This window comes from Vigna radiata, chromosome 7 (genome assembly GCF_000741045.1).
Source record: "Vigna radiata var. radiata cultivar VC1973A chromosome 7, Vradiata_ver6, whole genome shotgun sequence".
NCBI classification, from domain to species: Eukaryota; Viridiplantae; Streptophyta; class Magnoliopsida; order Fabales; family Fabaceae; genus Vigna; species Vigna radiata.
Genome location: NC_028357.1, coordinates 31656286 through 31672589, shown reverse-complemented (window position 1 = coordinate 31672589; position 16304 = coordinate 31656286). Strand labels below are relative to the sequence as shown.

General features: G+C 34.7%; 4 protein-coding genes across 7 annotated transcripts; 1 reads left to right on the top strand and 3 right to left on the bottom strand.

Moving 5' to 3' along the window:
• The first annotated feature begins 1087 nt into the window (after positions 1-1087).
• LOC106767726 lies at positions 1088-2415 on the top strand. The gene is made up of 2 exons (XM_014652669.2): positions 1088-1486; positions 1586-2415. The coding sequence occupies exons 1-2, from the start codon at positions 1427-1429 to the stop codon at positions 2180-2182; spliced, it is 657 nt and encodes a 218-aa protein (XP_014508155.1). The 5' UTR covers positions 1088-1426; the 3' UTR covers positions 2183-2415.
• A 1318-nt stretch (positions 2416-3733) lies between these two features.
• LOC106767231 (peptidyl-tRNA hydrolase ICT1, mitochondrial-like) lies at positions 3734-6648 on the bottom strand. The gene is made up of 8 exons (XM_014652075.2): positions 6277-6648; positions 6126-6185; positions 5947-6029; positions 5663-5727; positions 5532-5565; positions 4532-4602; positions 4251-4376; positions 3734-4141 (listed from the first exon to the last, which is right to left on the bottom strand). The coding sequence occupies exons 1-7, from the start codon at positions 6566-6568 to the stop codon at positions 4286-4288; spliced, it is 696 nt and encodes a 231-aa protein (XP_014507561.1). The 5' UTR covers positions 6569-6648; the 3' UTR covers positions 3734-4141; positions 4251-4285.
• Positions 6649-10290: 3642 nt separating this feature from the next.
• Positions 10291-12407, bottom strand: LOC106768256. Of its 3 annotated transcripts, XM_014653296.2 has the most exons (5): positions 12269-12407; positions 11581-11750; positions 11416-11496; positions 11197-11272; positions 10291-10489 (listed from the first exon to the last, which is right to left on the bottom strand). In XM_014653296.2, the coding sequence occupies exons 1-5, from the start codon at positions 12321-12323 to the stop codon at positions 10407-10409; spliced, it is 465 nt and encodes a 154-aa protein (XP_014508782.1). In that variant the 5' UTR covers positions 12324-12407; the 3' UTR covers positions 10291-10406. The 3 variants fall into 3 exon arrangements, with proteins under 3 accessions (XP_014508782.1, XP_014508780.1, XP_022639178.1); XM_014653294.2 differs by lacking the exon at positions 12269-12407 and having other exon boundaries at positions 11581-11871; XM_022783457.1 differs by lacking the exon at positions 12269-12407 and having other exon boundaries at positions 11593-11871.
• On the bottom strand, positions 12269-15495 carry LOC106768254 (nuclear intron maturase 4, mitochondrial-like). 2 transcript variants are annotated; one of them, XM_022783456.1, is made up of 3 exons: positions 14814-15495; positions 13024-14715; positions 12269-12951 (listed from the first exon to the last, which is right to left on the bottom strand). In XM_022783456.1, the coding sequence occupies exons 1-3, from the start codon at positions 14902-14904 to the stop codon at positions 12413-12415; spliced, it is 2322 nt and encodes a 773-aa protein (XP_022639177.1). In that variant the 5' UTR covers positions 14905-15495; the 3' UTR covers positions 12269-12412. The 2 variants fall into 2 exon arrangements, with proteins under 2 accessions (XP_022639177.1, XP_014508777.1); XM_014653291.1 differs by having other exon boundaries at positions 12269-14715; positions 14814-15494.
• Between the last annotated feature and the right edge of the window lie 809 nt (positions 15496-16304).

The following is a 16304-nucleotide window of genomic DNA, read 5'->3' as shown; positions in this document are numbered from 1 at the left end:
ATATATATATATATATATATATATATATATATATATATATATATATATATATATATATATATATATATATATATATATATATATGCTTCTGGAAGTCTCCAAGACGACCCTTTCCAATTCTCCTTTTTCTAATCTTCAAACAAACCTAGAACGTCCCAAGTTATATATCCGACACGAGTTTTTCTTATCAGTATTCTAAGATTACTTTTAATTAACAAACTCTGTCATGTTTTTTTAAGGTTTACATATAAAAGCATACTCGTTGCGCATTTACTGAGATACTCTATCAAGGAAAATGATATTTTAACACCAATTTTTGACATTTTTTTGATACTGTACACGTGAAAATGTGGTTGGACGATTTAAAATTAAAAAAAACTGAGACAAGAACATATTTGGAAGAGAAAAACCAAAGTTTTTTTTTTTTTAATTTGAAATCGTCCAACCACATTTTAACACGTGTCCAATGTCAAAATGGTGTCAAAAAATTGGTGTTAAAATATTATTTTCCAGTCCAATCACATTTTGACACGTGTGCAGTGTCAAAATGGTGTCAAAAAATGGTGTTAAAATATTTTTCCGAAAGATTTTTATGAATATGACTGTACATATAAGTAATTGTAAAATAGGCATTTTCTGCTCCGACATTGGTATTTCGGTGTCGTTGGCCTATAAGGCTATGAATCTATGATAATTTGGTAACTCACAAGGGCCACTGACCTAAGCAAGTGGGCGGCGGCCACTAGCCTCAAGGGCAGGAACAGCACTAAACATAACAAGAGTATCTCCACTATAACATGCAGGAAAATAATTCTTGTTTTGGGATAAGTTTGATTTTAATTTAGCATTATAAGACTGTTTTATTAATAATATAAAACTTCCGTTGCCATAGATAATATTGGATAAGAAGTAAATATGTATTAATAATTTTCCTAAAAAGCAATAGTTATTGTAAATTTAGTGCATTGATCAGATAATTAGCTAATACTAATTATTGGATAAAGATGACTGGGATCATATTTTATCTTGTTAAAACTTGAAATATATGTTAAAAATTGAAGTAGAAAAATATTTTGTATATGTCTGTCCATTCATGGTTTAGGAATGTGTGACTAAAAATTCCTTTGGCACAGTACACGTAAGAGATGACAGGGAAAGCATTGTAAATGGTAAGACAAACAGAGAGACAAGAAAAACACACTGGTGAAACAAAACAGGAGTTATCCGAATCTAACAACACACGTCAGATTGGCGCGGAATAAATGTCAACGCTCTCCTTTTTCTCTCTCTCTCTCTCTAACCCTTCCTTTCTCCATCAATTTGTCACGCCACCGATATTCATATATAATAATCCCTCGTCACCCATTTTCTGCCATATTCAGTTATTCACAATCCCAGACAGAGACCCCAACCAACCGGAACGAGAATGAAACTTGTTTGGTCCCCGGAGAAAGCATCCAAAGCATACATCGAGACAGTGAAATCGGTGAGCACGCATGCACTTTCTGTTCGGTGTGTTTACAGTTTCTGCCACAACCTAATTTCGTCTTCTATCCCTCCCTAACCGTTTATTTATTGTGTGCAGTGCCGGATTTTCCAGGAATCGGGGGTGGCGGAGCTGGTGTCGGCGATGGCGGCGGGGTGGAACGCGGAGCTGATCGTGGAGACTTGGTCGGAGGGGGGAATGATAGCGACGAGCGTGGGGTTGGCCGTGGCGAAGAGTCACACGTGCGGGAGGCACGTGTGCGTGGTGCCGGATGAGAGGTCGAGATCGGAATACGCGGAGCGGATGGGAGAGGCGGGGATGTGGCCGGAGATCGTGGTGGGGGATGCGGAGGAGGTGATGGAGGGTTTATCGGGGATAGATTTTATGGTGGTGGACTCCAGGCGCTCCAACTTCTCCAGAGTGCTGAAGCTGGCTAAGCTGAGCAGCAAAGGCGCAGTGCTGATATGCAAGAACGCGTGCCACACGAGCAATAGCTCTATCGGTTCTGGTGGTTTTCGATGGCGCAGTGTTGTGGAAGAAGGGTCGCGTCGTCTTGTTCGTTCCGTGTTTCTTCCTGTGGGGAAGGGACTTGACATAGCACACGTGTCCGCCATTGGAAGTTCTGGTGCTGCTACAAAGAAATGGATTAAACATGTTGACCAACTCTCAGGGGAGATGCACGTTATTAGACGATGAATTCGCCTCCCACAAAAAACTTTAGCATAGGTCTCTAGATAACTACTCTTCTCTTTTTCTGTGATTATATGAAAATGGCCAGTTCCCAGTATTCAATTTTGCTTTTTCTTTCGTAAATATACTCACACCAAATCATGACAATCCATTTCTTTTATTTTATATTTCATTATGTAACACGTTACTCTCATATTTGTAAATGCCCCCTATTTTAACCCAAGTTTTTAATTTTTAGTTTTTGCAAATTCTACTCTTAAAGAACAGATTTAGCCTTCTTTTTTCACTCTAATGAGGTCAAGGTCGTTGAGTTTTATTTATATCAAGAAACTAGATTTAATTTATCTTCTCTAATATATCAAGGAAGTATGAAAATATTATCTTTATCAAACTGTTTTGTAAGAAAAAAAAAACTTTATACTTTAAAATATTCAATATGATATCTTCAAATGGTGATCTCAATAATCTATATATAATTTTTACCAGACTTATGTCAATTTCTCTCTAAGAATAATGGGTCTTCTCAAAATGTTGTAGCAAGCAAAAAGTTTGTGGCTTAAATCATAAAGTTATAATGTGAAATCCCCAAAAGACAAGTCTAAAAATATATTTATAAGTTCTATAATAAAATGATTATGTTAGGATATTTTGTAGAGATAATGGTCTTGCAAAATAAACCACTATGAAGAACTTACATCCAAGTTAGTTTCATAAAGGTATTTGCTGACAATGATACATCTTTCAATGAGTTATAAATATCAGACTTACGTGGGACGGTCCATAAATCTCATGTGATTGTCCAAATGTCCAATTGTGTGAAGAGGTATGAATGTGACAATATCCATGTTGATAAAATATCTACCATGACATAGTCACATAACCTTAAATGTCAATGAAAAAACTATGAACAAAGTGTCTACTAGTAGACAGTTAAATAAGAGAGTTACTATAGATATTCAATGAGTGTGAACTCTAGTTATACAAACTTGTTTTGGTTAGTAGTTGATCATGAATTTAAATTCAAAATCAGTTTTTCTTTGTTTATGTAACCATAAGACCGACTATACTTTCCAAGCAAAAAACCTTTTGGCACATGGGCACAATAGTTTCATTTTATAAGAAAAATTAACTTTTTTTTTTTTACTAAATAAATTTCAAAATTATTCTTCTAGAAAGTGGCTTTGACAAGTTCAAAATTTTCGGAAGAAAAAGGATAACACCCAATATATCTTTTGAATTACGTCATACCCTCTGCATGCTCTATTTCTGTAATTATTTTTCCTCTGTTAATTACTTATTTTGTTCTTCATAATTTTTACTTTGACAATGTCTTTGGGCTACTGCAATGGAAGAGAGAATCCAACCTCCTTGGGCCTAGCCCCTAAACGCATTGTAGCAACGACATTCAGAATCTTGTAATTTATAGGACTGCTATGAGTTGTGGTTCAAAGCAACAAAAAAACAACGATACGATGTTTACCGTGTATTTGTTTTAGACCAATTGAGAACAATGCATCCAATCTTTAGCAAATTGCCTAAGTAATACAAATGGCCCTGTTCTTCCAACCACTTCCATCAAATAAAGAATTTTGTCACGGAAATGTATCAAAACGAATCTTCTAAGTAACCAACCTTCCAGCTTACCTTAATGACATGTTTTCAAGAGAAGCACGTTTCCAAGGTTGTTGACTTTCAATGTAAATAGATAACACTTGCCAAAGGCGAACAAAAAGACAAAAAGCTCACAGAAAACATAATAGATTCAACCAATATATGGTATTTCTATTTCAAAATAGTAATCGTCCAAATCCTAGCTACATCACAATGTTGGCTAACTACCAGTAAGCAGCTACAAACCATTTGTAAGGTCTTTCCAATTGTTCCGCGAATTCATGGTAATATTTCAACCATTAATCTAATGTGTGTATCCAGTATGATAGTGTAATAGAATTGTGCTTCAGCAACCTGCAGCCCAGAGATTCAGAAATCTACCAATTGAGAATATGGACATAATGAAATTCACAATATGATGTTTGACAAATGAATCTAAAGCATAAAATAGTGGAGAACATACTAAATTGATATAACGGTCTCAAGATTCTGGTCATGCTAGTCCCAGCTATTTTTACTCCTCCTAAATGCTTTCTTATCTGAAAGCACCTTCTTGCTTTTAAGGCGTTTCTGTTCGCCTATAGCAGCCCTTCAAAATTGCAAATTTGATTAACAGCTGTCAGTTACATGTTCTTCACCACCAAGTGATTCTAGTGTAATAGAAGACACAAGCAAAATTGTACCCAAAATAAGAAATTGTATTGAACGGAAGAAATAGAAAACATAGAAAGCGAAGTGCGTTACATCTTGGCAATTTTCTTTTTTTGCTCTTCTGAGGGAGGTGGCGGGACATATGATGCTGCATCAATGATTTCCTATTTTTTGCCAGTAAATATTCAGAAAAGCACCATTGCTAAGTAAAACCCAGATTACATAACTTAAGTCTAACATCCAAATAAGCACATCATATCAAAGATGTCCCTAACCAGGAGGGATCCAGCATAATAATACTTTTAAACTGGCATTCATGTTCTCTCAAAATATTTTGCATTCACTGCAATAAAACTAAGAAATTTCTCTTCCCATTTCGTGTTCCTCACTAGTCTTTATACTGGATTCAAATAATTATACCATGGACTACTGGTATACATGGTTCGCAGTACAATTTGGTACGTGGGACGAGACTTTTCTAGATGTGTGGAACAGAGGGGTAAACCCATTTGGTTTGCTATTTCATATGGAAGTGCAAGACATTAAATTTTACTATACTAATAAATACTAAAATTAACAACATATGAAGCAAGAAAGTTTTTGTGCTAGCACTAGGTACATTATTTGAGCACTGACTTCAAGTGATGTTGTGCACTTTGTTTGCACAATGCATCAGTCATATTTTATTTTAAAAGAATCATCAAGTTATTATGTATCTCATAGTGGTCAACTCCTTCGGATACAGATTGCAGAGCCTTCCCAAACACAGAAGCAGGAAGCCTCACATATGCAGAAGCAGAGTAAAGACACTGTCCTATGTTCCACAAGGCCTCAATACTGAGAGGCTATTCGCTACAATGGGTATTTTGGGTCACAAACAAGTGACCAATTGGAATAGAAGTTCCAAAATGTGGAAATGAAAATCAACAAACTCAACAATGAAGGGAAAAAAGCCGATAAGTGATAGAGAAGAACAGAAAGGAATTATAGTAAAAAATACACTTTGACAATAACACCTGATGCTTTGCCAAAACATTTTTTGAACAATTTCAATAATAAAAAAAAGAATTATATCTAAACTTTCCCATGTTACCTGAACCTTTGCCAAAGCATCCTCAATGTTACCCCTGAGAGAAAAACAAAAATGGTAGAATAAGGCAATCAATCTTGCAACATAAACGGAAAGAGGCAACCAACACATAGCAGAAAAGGGAATAAACAAACTTCTGCGTTCTAGTTTTGGTTGAAGAAATCACAAGCTCCCCATCCTTGTTAATACGGTTCTTCTCCTACCCAAAACCAACAAAACTAAAAATTATTCAAAAAGACAAGGTAGATGATCATTCAAACCAAGAGTAGAACAACAATATTTAAGGCTAAAAACAGGTGACCAGACAAGATACAAAGTATGCAATTTGTACACTACTAGATGTACACATCAAATTTTAATAGACAACATCTAAGGCTTGTGTAAACAGATGACAAGAAAATGTTGCGGCAGAAGATACCGTTTGCAAAATCTTGTCCCTAACCCTGTCACTCAACCAATGTGCATTTTTAACGTTGAAGCGCATGTCCACCTTGGTGTTCACTATCCAATCAATAATCAGCTTAATGAGCCCGAATGTGGCACAACTAGATATAACACAACGAAATAGGAACAAACAAAACATTCATGGAACACAACCTTTATTGACATTCTGACCACCAGGTCCTCCACTTCTAGCAAAGCTCACTATAACATGATCTGAAACCAAAAAAAAAAAAAAAGGACAAAAGCTATTACCTTTCTATCTCTTTGCTCATTTTCGTTTTAAATTGACAAATGGATAAGGAACCTATGGTGATTTTAGGAGGAGGGGTTTGGTCGGCGGAGAGAGCACGGTGTTCGGCTTGTTGAAGAAGTTGGTTGACCTGCGAGAGCCGAGCCGGAACTCTGTTGGCGCCATGGGAGTCTGAGGAAGCGCATCGAATTGCAGGGCTGAACGAGCGTCCTAATTGATGTGATAGTGAGAAGTGCGAAGGAGGATAAAGCCGGCGAAGACGAAGTGAAGTAAAGGGAAATGTGGAAGAAGAGATTTGCAACATCTCCTTCACCACCGATACCATTCTAGTAGTGCCTGTAGCCATAGATCAAACAACTATCAACTATAAACCACAACCTTAACCCTCCCCATATTGTGGTTGCTCTTGCTCTTCAATATATGAAAAAGAGACCCTCTTTGTATTTAGTTTTTTTTTTTTTAACCCTTTACATTTATTGTAAGTGAAAAAAATACCCTATTTTTATTTAGGCTTATTTGTTTTTTTTTTCTTTTACTTTTTTTAATTTGGAATTCATTTTTTTATAGGTTTAATTTAATTTTTATGTCATTTAAATTATTAAGGACAAACATATAGTTCATGATTTTTTAAAAGTAAATTTAAAATTTTTATTAATTTCTTTTATATTTTTTTTAATTTAAAAAAATTGTTTAAATATCAAGTCAATATTTATTACATAATAATGTTAGAATTATATGTCAAATCAATATTACCACGTATTAATGTTAGTATTACATTATATTCAATTTAGTTTCAATTTTCATTATTTTTACTCAAATTTTATTATTTTTCTTAATTTAGTTTTAAATTTTGTTAATTTTGTTAATTTTATTGGATTCAATTTTAATTTTAAATTTTAAAAGAAAAATCTTCATTATTTTTAAAATTAGAAAGATAATTTTTCATTATTTTTAAAGAAATTTCTTCATTATTTTTAAAATCATAAGGATTTTTTTTATTTTTAAAATTATAAGAAGAATTCTAATTTATTTCTAAAATTAGAAAGAAAATTCTAATTTATTTTAAAAATTATAATGAAATTTTTTATTGTTTTAAAATTAGAAAAGAATTCTTCAATATTGTTAAACCAATTCTAACCTTATTTCTTACATGTAAAAAAAATCAAATATAAATCTAATAATTATATTATTAATAGTTAGAGTTAGTTTACAATAATGAAAGAAATATTTACTAAAAAACATGACATGTGATACTAAGATATCATTCACAAACTATTGACGTAAATTTCAGTCTTTAAAACCAAATATTAATCAACCAAAAACATATAGATTTACTCAGGTTCAATCATTAATATTGTACCACACAAACAATATATACATGTATCACTACTACCTTTCCCCTTACCTAGTATAGAAAAAACACCTTATTGAATGTTACTCCCAAAATCCTACTTCTCACAAAATAGTTTAATTATACAAATAAAATTGTGATTAAAGATCTAAGCACATCCCTATTACAACATATAATTAGATATTCATTTTGAACTATTTTAAGTCAAGGGTATTAGACTGTATATGCAACTCAAAATAGTGATTAACCTCGAAAAGAAAACAAATGATAGTTAGCATAGTAATTAATTTTTTGAAATGGTAGAAACATAATAATTTATTAGTTGTAATGATAACATAAATTTCATTAATACAAAACAATGATAAACTTTGCTTTGGGAAAAAAAATCATTAGAGAAATATAAACTTTGGAACCTAGGGTTGGTTCAAATAAAGTTTTTTTTTTTGAAAGATCGTAAATGTGAGAATAGATTCATAAAAAAAATTAAAAAAAATATATGAATAAATAAAAGTGTTGTTCGAATTCAGTCAAGTAAAACACCAAACTTTAGAAAATTTTGGTGAGCAGCTTGAAACCATGCCTTAAACCAATGTATTATAAAATAGATGTTAGTATAAAGACAAACCAATTGAAGATAACATAAAGCTCACAATTTCAAGCAACAAAATATAAAATTAAATATCCCTAAACATAATGAACACAATGTTCAATTTTTCAAAAACTATTTTTAACTTTTCTTTATCTTGATTTACTCAATGAGTTTGAAGTTATATTCATATGGATCTTCATTTAGAATTTATTTCGAGAAGAGGTGCGCAAATTTCCAACTTAATTATTTGTAATATCATAATTTTTATTATGGAAACAAGTTGTGCATATCTTATAACCTTTCCATATTCAATCGGTTCACGATGCATATCTTTTCCTCACCTAAGAACAATTACATGAGACACTCATTAATTGAACTTATTATTTCTAATACAGAAGTCAATATTATTCTATCGTTTTAATACTCCAAATTGTCTAAGTAATCTACCGATTCGGAATGATAAATTTTGCAATATCTTCGTATGGATTTCTATGTTAACGAATAAACTTTTAGGATTTTCAACATTATTTTCTAATGAAACTCAATAAGCTAGATAGAGACTAAATAGATTACATTTATATTATTTAACGAGAATAAATCAATTGAATTTTTCTAATGAATTTTATCTATTCTTCTTTTATGATTAATGTGATAATTTATCTTTTGAAATTCGTTCTAATATTTTATGTTTGTAAAATAAGTTAAATTAATTAGTTTATCATTTTATTTTATTTTATTTTAAATTAAATTCATGTTTACTATATATAAACCTTAATATTATAGAAAAATATCAAAATAAACTTCCTTCAAACATTTAATAAAACAATATTTAAAAAGAACACAAATAATATTTCTTTTCTAGATTATTTTCACATGTCATTGACATAAGAGTTATTTTTAATTTTTATCGCAATTAACAAAATATTAAAAATTCATAAGAATTTAAAAAGACGAGTCTCAAAGTTATGCATGTAAAAATGGTACTCCACCATATTAGCGCTTTGAATTAACATTTTGTAATTCTATCGTGTTATCTTCACATTAATTAACATGATATTATTTTTAACAACCAGGTAATCTACATGACAGACAAATTTATTTATTTTTTTACTTTTTTAAGAATCTTAAAACATACAATTTATGTGGCCTAATAGTAATTTCATTGGTCTAAAAAAGTTACCAAACTACGTTGCGAGACTCATCATCTATCTAACAAGAATGATCCAATTGAATAATTTTCATTTTTAATTAGTAGATTGATTTGTATAATCCTACCCAACCGCAGTTCTCCAAATCACATAACAAGAATTAATTAAAGTAGAATTAGCCGATTCTGGACATTTAGCAAGAAAACATCAGGCACATGTTCTTGGCACGAAAACATCTCACGCAAACCAGAAAACATATAAAAAGTAAACAACTCATGCATGGCGTTAGAGGACGCTATTAATTTGATGTATGAAGTGCCCGTGAATAAGCTGATCTAGTAGTATTTTTTAAGGAAAACCTAGCAGCTTTGAAAAATAGTAAAAATTCATTAAAAAAAAAACAATACTGATGCCCATCATTTTTGTACCGAGCTTGATAGATGCAAAAACAATACAGTGGGATAGCTCGTCATAGGATGACCACTATTCTGAATTATTTACGCATAGTAAGTAACTAAATACGCCCCTGTTTTCTTCAAAGAGAAAAGAGAAGAAAAATTAACAAAAGAGAACACTAGAAACCAAAAGAACAGGGGTAAAATGCAGGTGTCAGAAGTGGGGGGTCGCACTCAGGACGCAGAGCATTTCACGAAGACATTGCTCCAAAAAATAAAAAAACTTGTGAATTGTTAAAACTCAAAACTTGAGGTTTAAGGGCATTTAAAAAGTTTAGGAATACTTCACTGGTGCAAAGCCAAATTGCACACAAGTGCGTACAGGCGCTTACAGCCATGACACTAAACCGTGTGCTATTATACTGTCCAAACAGCAGCCCTAGCCACTCTACCACCATAGCACACACTATCGATAATACAGCAAATTACTTNATTTTGTTCAATTATAGTTATTCAAGTACATTAATAGTTATAATCCAATGAGTAAATTACAATATTTAGCAGATATTTGTTAAAAGAATATAGTTAAGGAAACTATGGAAACATATATGTAAACATATAACTGTAAATATCATAATAAACATATAACTGTAAATATCCTATTGTAAATGGTAGAGATATCTTCCAGTGAATAGAGATAATTACTCACCAATACTCCCAGTCCATCCAGGCATATAGTTTTGACCCTTCTTTTTCCATTCTTCTTCAAAGCCAGTAAGTTCATCTACANTATCACAACTCAAAAACCTTTCAGGAATGCAGACATACAAGAATATGAAAGTGTGAAAGTAATCTCATATATCCCGAATAGTGGTTCAAGACCATCATGTCTCGATAGTGGATAGCAGGATGATCACAACTACCAAATTTCTATAATAACAGATAATTTCCATTACAAGTATATAAATGCTACAAAGATAGACATAATTAATTGCATATTAACAGCTAAAGTCATAATTCTAGCCAAACACAGGAGTCAAAAACAAGAAGGGTCATGCAAGTAAAATAAAAGGAAAAAAAATGTACAGAGACAAAGGTCACTGTAAGGTTTACCTATCTGAACTGAACACAACAGTGAAAAAAGGAACATAGACATATAACATATCATACGCACAAATCTGGAAAACAAAACATAAGTCTCTTTTTGAGGTGAACAGAAACCCAAGGATGTTATCAGAGTAAAGACCACAGAAAGAGTCCCAAAGAATGTGAGTTAGCTGGAAACTCAGAAGAGAGCTACGGGACATATGGTTGCATTAAGTAGTCACTGCTATAGAAAGTTGCAACAAACCAGCCTTCCATCAAAGGGGCCATTGCTGCAAGCCTGCAACCGTAGGCAACAATACAATAGCAGCACTATAATGAACCATTGACTACTATGGTCATATGATATCACACCATACTTTCACGAATATCATATACATGACCTACCTTCATTTATATTGTGCAAAGTCTGCATAGTATCCACCCTACCATCAGAATGCAGTTTCTTGGAGAGGGAATGACCCTACAAAACATCACATATAAGTAAAACCACATGATTAAGAGACCTGTTAGAAGTTAAAGAATTAAAAGTTAACAGCAAAAAGTTATTCCAAAACAAAAACAAATGAATCTACCATAGCAACCAAAGAGAATGTATAAGTATACCTTGCCATGAATGCCTCTAGAAATTAAGTGAGAAGCTTCTCTTTTTGAACTATCAGCCTCCTTGCTCTCTTCAAAGGTCACCTAACACAGAAAAAATGGCATCAGAAAAACAACATTCTGCAAATCTTTCACTATAGCTTTTTAATCAACAATTCAAATGCTTACTCCATCACTCNCACTCCTTCTTGTCCTTGAGGAGGTATAATACNTTCCATTTGCACCNCCATAGCTAACTGTTGAGCTCTGGAAGTAGAAGCTTTGAGATTGAGGCTGAGGCCCAGTTGTAATGACTCTGTTGTACTCATTTCCAGAGTACAAATGTCTGCTCTTCTTCCCTGCAACATGAATTATAATAATCAGAGTAAGCAAATCCAAGCTGCCCCTTTTTAGAGATAGAGCAAAAGCCCCTACTGCTGAAGGAGAAGACATGCATTACCTTCAGTTTAAACCCTAGCAAATTCCTGATAATCCCTAGAAAGGCCTCAGAAAAGAAGGCCAAAAGGCTTATTTGCATATATNAAATTTCAATTACATAACCAATGAACGAAAAATCATGTTAACTAGTTGATTTAAACAGGAAGAAAGATGAAACAAAACAAATAACCAGTTATTGGAAAATTCCCTCAACTTAATAAATGAGTGACTGGCGCCAGTGTTTCATCGGTAAATTGAAAAATCCACCAAGATCATTGAAGGAAACACTTGACCTTGAGAAAGATTACAGAAAATNTAAATCTAGATTAGGATGACNATAAAAACCCAATAAATCCAACTCCAACTATCAAATATAGCCGTTGTCATGCTTTGATGCCTTCTAAAATGAAAATCTCAATAATGAAGGACCAAGAATCACCTTTGTGCTTTGAGAAAATCTGCTGGTAAGGAGAAAGTATCGGATACCATCTCATACCTCGATTTCANTAGTACTTTCATCATCAATGATATGNAGTAATAAGCNAGTTAAATCCAAACAACTTGAGAAATCTACAAATATAATTTATGANTTCCATGCANTGAAATCAATAGACTGAAGTGATATATGCCCAAGATACAAATCCCTCAAATGCTGCTTACACAACCCTAATCGCCGTTTATTTAAGCTTGGATGAATGCAAGTTGAAAATCCAGTCTTCCAGCTAGGAGACTTCTGCCGTTCCATGACGTGTAGAGTATAGACTCTAGGTGCTGAAGATGAGCACCCTGTTACAAAGCAATTACATGGTCTTGCCTGGGTAACAATTCTCGCTAGAGACAACAAACACACACCACTAGACGCAATTCCATACATTAATGCCTCATCGTTATCAAAAGCTTGAATGTCCAATGCTTCATTTGTCATCTCCATCTCTGTTTCATGTGTTGATGGAATCCTGATAAGTTCTTCACCAAACCGTTTTTCTATCTCAATTTCATGTACCCGGTACTTTGCTGCTAAAGTACGAATGCATGATTTCCTAACGTGATATGTAATCAAGAGCTTTATCTCATCGAAGTTAACACAATTTTCATACCATTTCAGCCAGCGGCAAGAAATCCCTGAAAACCAGTCAATAATGTCAGTTGTATCTAGCATGATAAGCAAATTAACAGACCGGGGGTACCCTTTACTTGTTGTCAATCCATATCTCAGTAGACGCATCTTTATGGCATTGATAGGAGCAACAGTCTCAGTTTTTGCCACAGGATGCTCAGTTGAGCTGTTATTATCTGGCAAAAGCTTATGAATAGAATCTGCCTCGGCAGATATATACCGCTCTGCCTGCTTTGTAAATTCATAAAAGGAATCTTTTAGTTCATGAGGAAGAGCTGGCTCTGCAACATTAGTAGATAAGATAATTTCCTCACTATTGACATTTTTTGCCTGAATATCTTGCATCCATATCTTCAATAAGTGCTTATACCAATGGTCAGTTTTCATTCCAGACTTACGGAAATAGGAAACCCTGTTCAGGAGGGAGCTACTATCTGCTAAATGCTTGATTTCTGATTCCTTAACTTTCTTCAAACCATGACCCAACCATTTCTTCCCAATTCTAAGTGTCCCATAATTCCACTCCTCCACCTTTTGCAGAGTGAATAGCTCCACTTTTTCTTTCAACTTGTGAACAACTTTTACAGCAGAACTCTCCCTAATTGTTCTTCTCACCAAAGTTCCCAAAAAGCGGATACCATGAGACCCATCACAGGACAATACATCAGTTTGATCACCCACATCCAACAGCAAAGAACTGCTCAAATAACTNTGGACCTCAGACAAAAAATTAACAGTAGCATCCCTTGAACCAGAAACTGCAAAAAACATCTCATCCATATAGCGACAAGAGTAAACTTTGACACCAGAACCCTTCCTNACATCATCTCCATTCAACTGTCTCCTAAACCAATCGCGCAACACGGAGCCAGAACTTTCTCGCTCATTTAGCCCTCCACCGCATATGCCTTCGTATTTCATCGACAGCCTGCAAAATTCACTGTCAAAAAGGTCAAGGTAAATATTCATCAGAATAGGGGACAAAACCCCTTCTTGTGGGAGACCATGTCCCTTAGGAAAACCCCCAAACTCTAGATTTAACACTCCAGCATCAAACATGGTTCGAATGAAACCATATAAAATAGGATCTTCTATCTTCTCCTCCATTATGGAAATCAGCTTTTCCAAAACAGCAACATCCAATTTCTTAACCACAAGCACTGTGAACCACCAATCAGGATTCAAAACACCCTTGCACACGTACTTCAACGCAGCGGCACNGCCCCTCCCGCTCCGGCANCCGTGCGAGATCTTCGAGAAGTGCGGCTTGTATACAACCTCCAGAGCTATTCTCATCGCTTCCAGCACAACCCTCAACCTCGAATTGGGAAGCACTAATATCTCTTTGTTCACAGAACCTCTCCTCGTCGAGAACGACGTCGTATTTGCAGACACGTCGAAATCCCCTTTCCCGAGCTCTTCAGCTAGGTCATCCAAAAATGAAGCGTCGTGGCTCGAACTCGAAGTCTCGTCCAGGGTGTTCGAGTTGATCCTGATGCAGTTGTAAGCATCACGAAGGGTTTCTGCGTTGGAAATCACGGTTTTCATAAGGTCGTGGAACTTGCCATTGATGTGTTGCTGCTTGACCCGTTTTTTTATTCGAAGCTCAAAAAACCGCTTAAGCTCCATCCGACTCCTGGGTTTCGGTTTCGGCTTCGGTTCCTCGAGTAGAGAGGCGAGGTCCATCGCCAGCGTTGATTTTCCAACTATGTGATCATTATCCGGTGAATAGGTGGCGCTGCGTGGTTGTATTTCAAACTGCTGTTTGTCTATGGGAAAATACACAGTAATTGATCATCGTTTTTGTCATCATAAATATGGAATTTGAGAATGACAATAAGAAAATTGGAAGAGATGTTTGGCTTACCCTTGAACTGAAGGGGGGCAGAAGAGGTGACTCTAAGGAAGTGGAGGCTGCGGAGTGATTTGAGAGAGTTGGCGACGGTAACAATGCGCATACTGATGAATACAAGTATACGGCCCTGTCGTTTCACAGGGAAGTAAGATGTAGCTGATACCGGTGCTATCTATTGTCGTCGGAGCACAAGAAGAAGAACACCACAGCATGGATTTTGAACAAGAAAGCGGCGCAATCGCAATGGCTGGTTTTCAATTTTGATTCGCTCACCAAAGAAGAAGAAGAACGGTGCTGTGCGACGAGGTTCGAACGTGGGGGAATTGCCGCGATTTCGGGTTCGTGATTGGAAGTCGCCGTGGTGGCGCCGCCGTTGATGGTGTGATGCGTCGGATGGTGCGAAGAAACGCGTGAGAAATGGTGTTCGCTGCACAGCGGCTTTGACGTTGGCAGGGTGGTCGCCGGCGGTGCGGTGGCGCAGCCCTAGGCTAGTGCGAGAGAGAGAAGAAAAGGGGTTGACGGTGGTGGCTTCAGGGGATGGCTGCCGGCGATTTGAGAGTGACGCCGGCGACGCTAGGGCTGGCCGGACGGGAGCTGTGGCCGGTCGGGTGGTGGCGTTGTGCGTGCAGCGGAGGCGATTCCCCTGGTTTGCTTTTCGTGATATGTCTGTGGAGAGTTGAGTGTGAGAAATGATGGAAGGAATTTCGACCCCTAGAGTTTCCAGGTCAAGGGAGTATGGGCCCAAGTGCTGGGCCGTTTATTTTTTATTTTTAAAAAATTCATGTATAATAAATAAATAAAAAAAACCTTTTGCTGCACCCTTTGTTTGCTGTCTGAGCCCTTGCTGGACCTACGAGGGCCAAACCGAAAAAAGAGAGAAAATATATTTGTTTGCTTCTGCACCCCCAATTTCCACTGGTCATACCCTTTTTCATTTGGGCCTAGGCCCAAATCAGCTATTAGGAACAGATTAAGTTTGCATTCCCTATTTTTCATTCGGGTGTTTCATCCTACACCTCCAAGCCTTCATCCTGCACCTTCAAAAATTTCACTTTTGACCTTCTGACAACTAATCCTGCACCTCTGACTTTTTCAAAAGTTTCATTTTTAACTCTAATAAATATCTTTCCATATTTTTTCTCTTTCTTATTAAAAACACTCTGTACCACCTTAATAATAATTTAATTTAAAAAATATTATTTAATATAATTTTATATTTTAATAATTATTAAAGTAAGATTTATATTATAATAATAATTATATTAAATAATTAAAATAAAAAAAATAATAGTAAAAATAAAAATTAAATAGTAATAATTAATTTGATTTACTATATTAAAAATATATTAAATTATATTAAAATATTAAATAAATTAAATAATTATTAAATTTAAATAAAAAAAATAAAAACAACTATTTATCGGATATCCATATATGAAGCATATGACTATCAGATTTCTATATCTGATTAACAAATATGTTAACAGTTTTATTTTTTATTTA

Bases quoted from the DNA above. Each gene is read 5' to 3' on its own strand.
- LOC106767726 (XM_014652669.2), top strand. From the start codon at position 1,427: ATGAAACTTGTTTGGTCCCCGGAGAAAGCATCCAAAGCATACATCGAG. The intron at 1,487-1,585 runs GTGAGCACGCAT...TATTGTGTGCAG, and splicing joins ACATCGAGACAGTGAAATCG to TGCCGGATTTTCCAGGAATC.
- LOC106767231 (XM_014652075.2), bottom strand. From the start codon at position 6,568: ATGGCTACAGGCACTACTAGAATGGTATCGGTGGTGAAGGAGATGTTG. The intron at 5,728-5,946 runs GTATCTTCTGCC...GGTTTTGGGTAG, and splicing joins GGGACAAGATTTTGCAAACG to GAGAAGAACCGTATTAACAA. The intron at 5,566-5,662 runs GTTTGTTTATTC...TTTTTCTCTCAG, and splicing joins ACCAAAACTAGAACGCAGAA to GGGTAACATTGAGGATGCTT.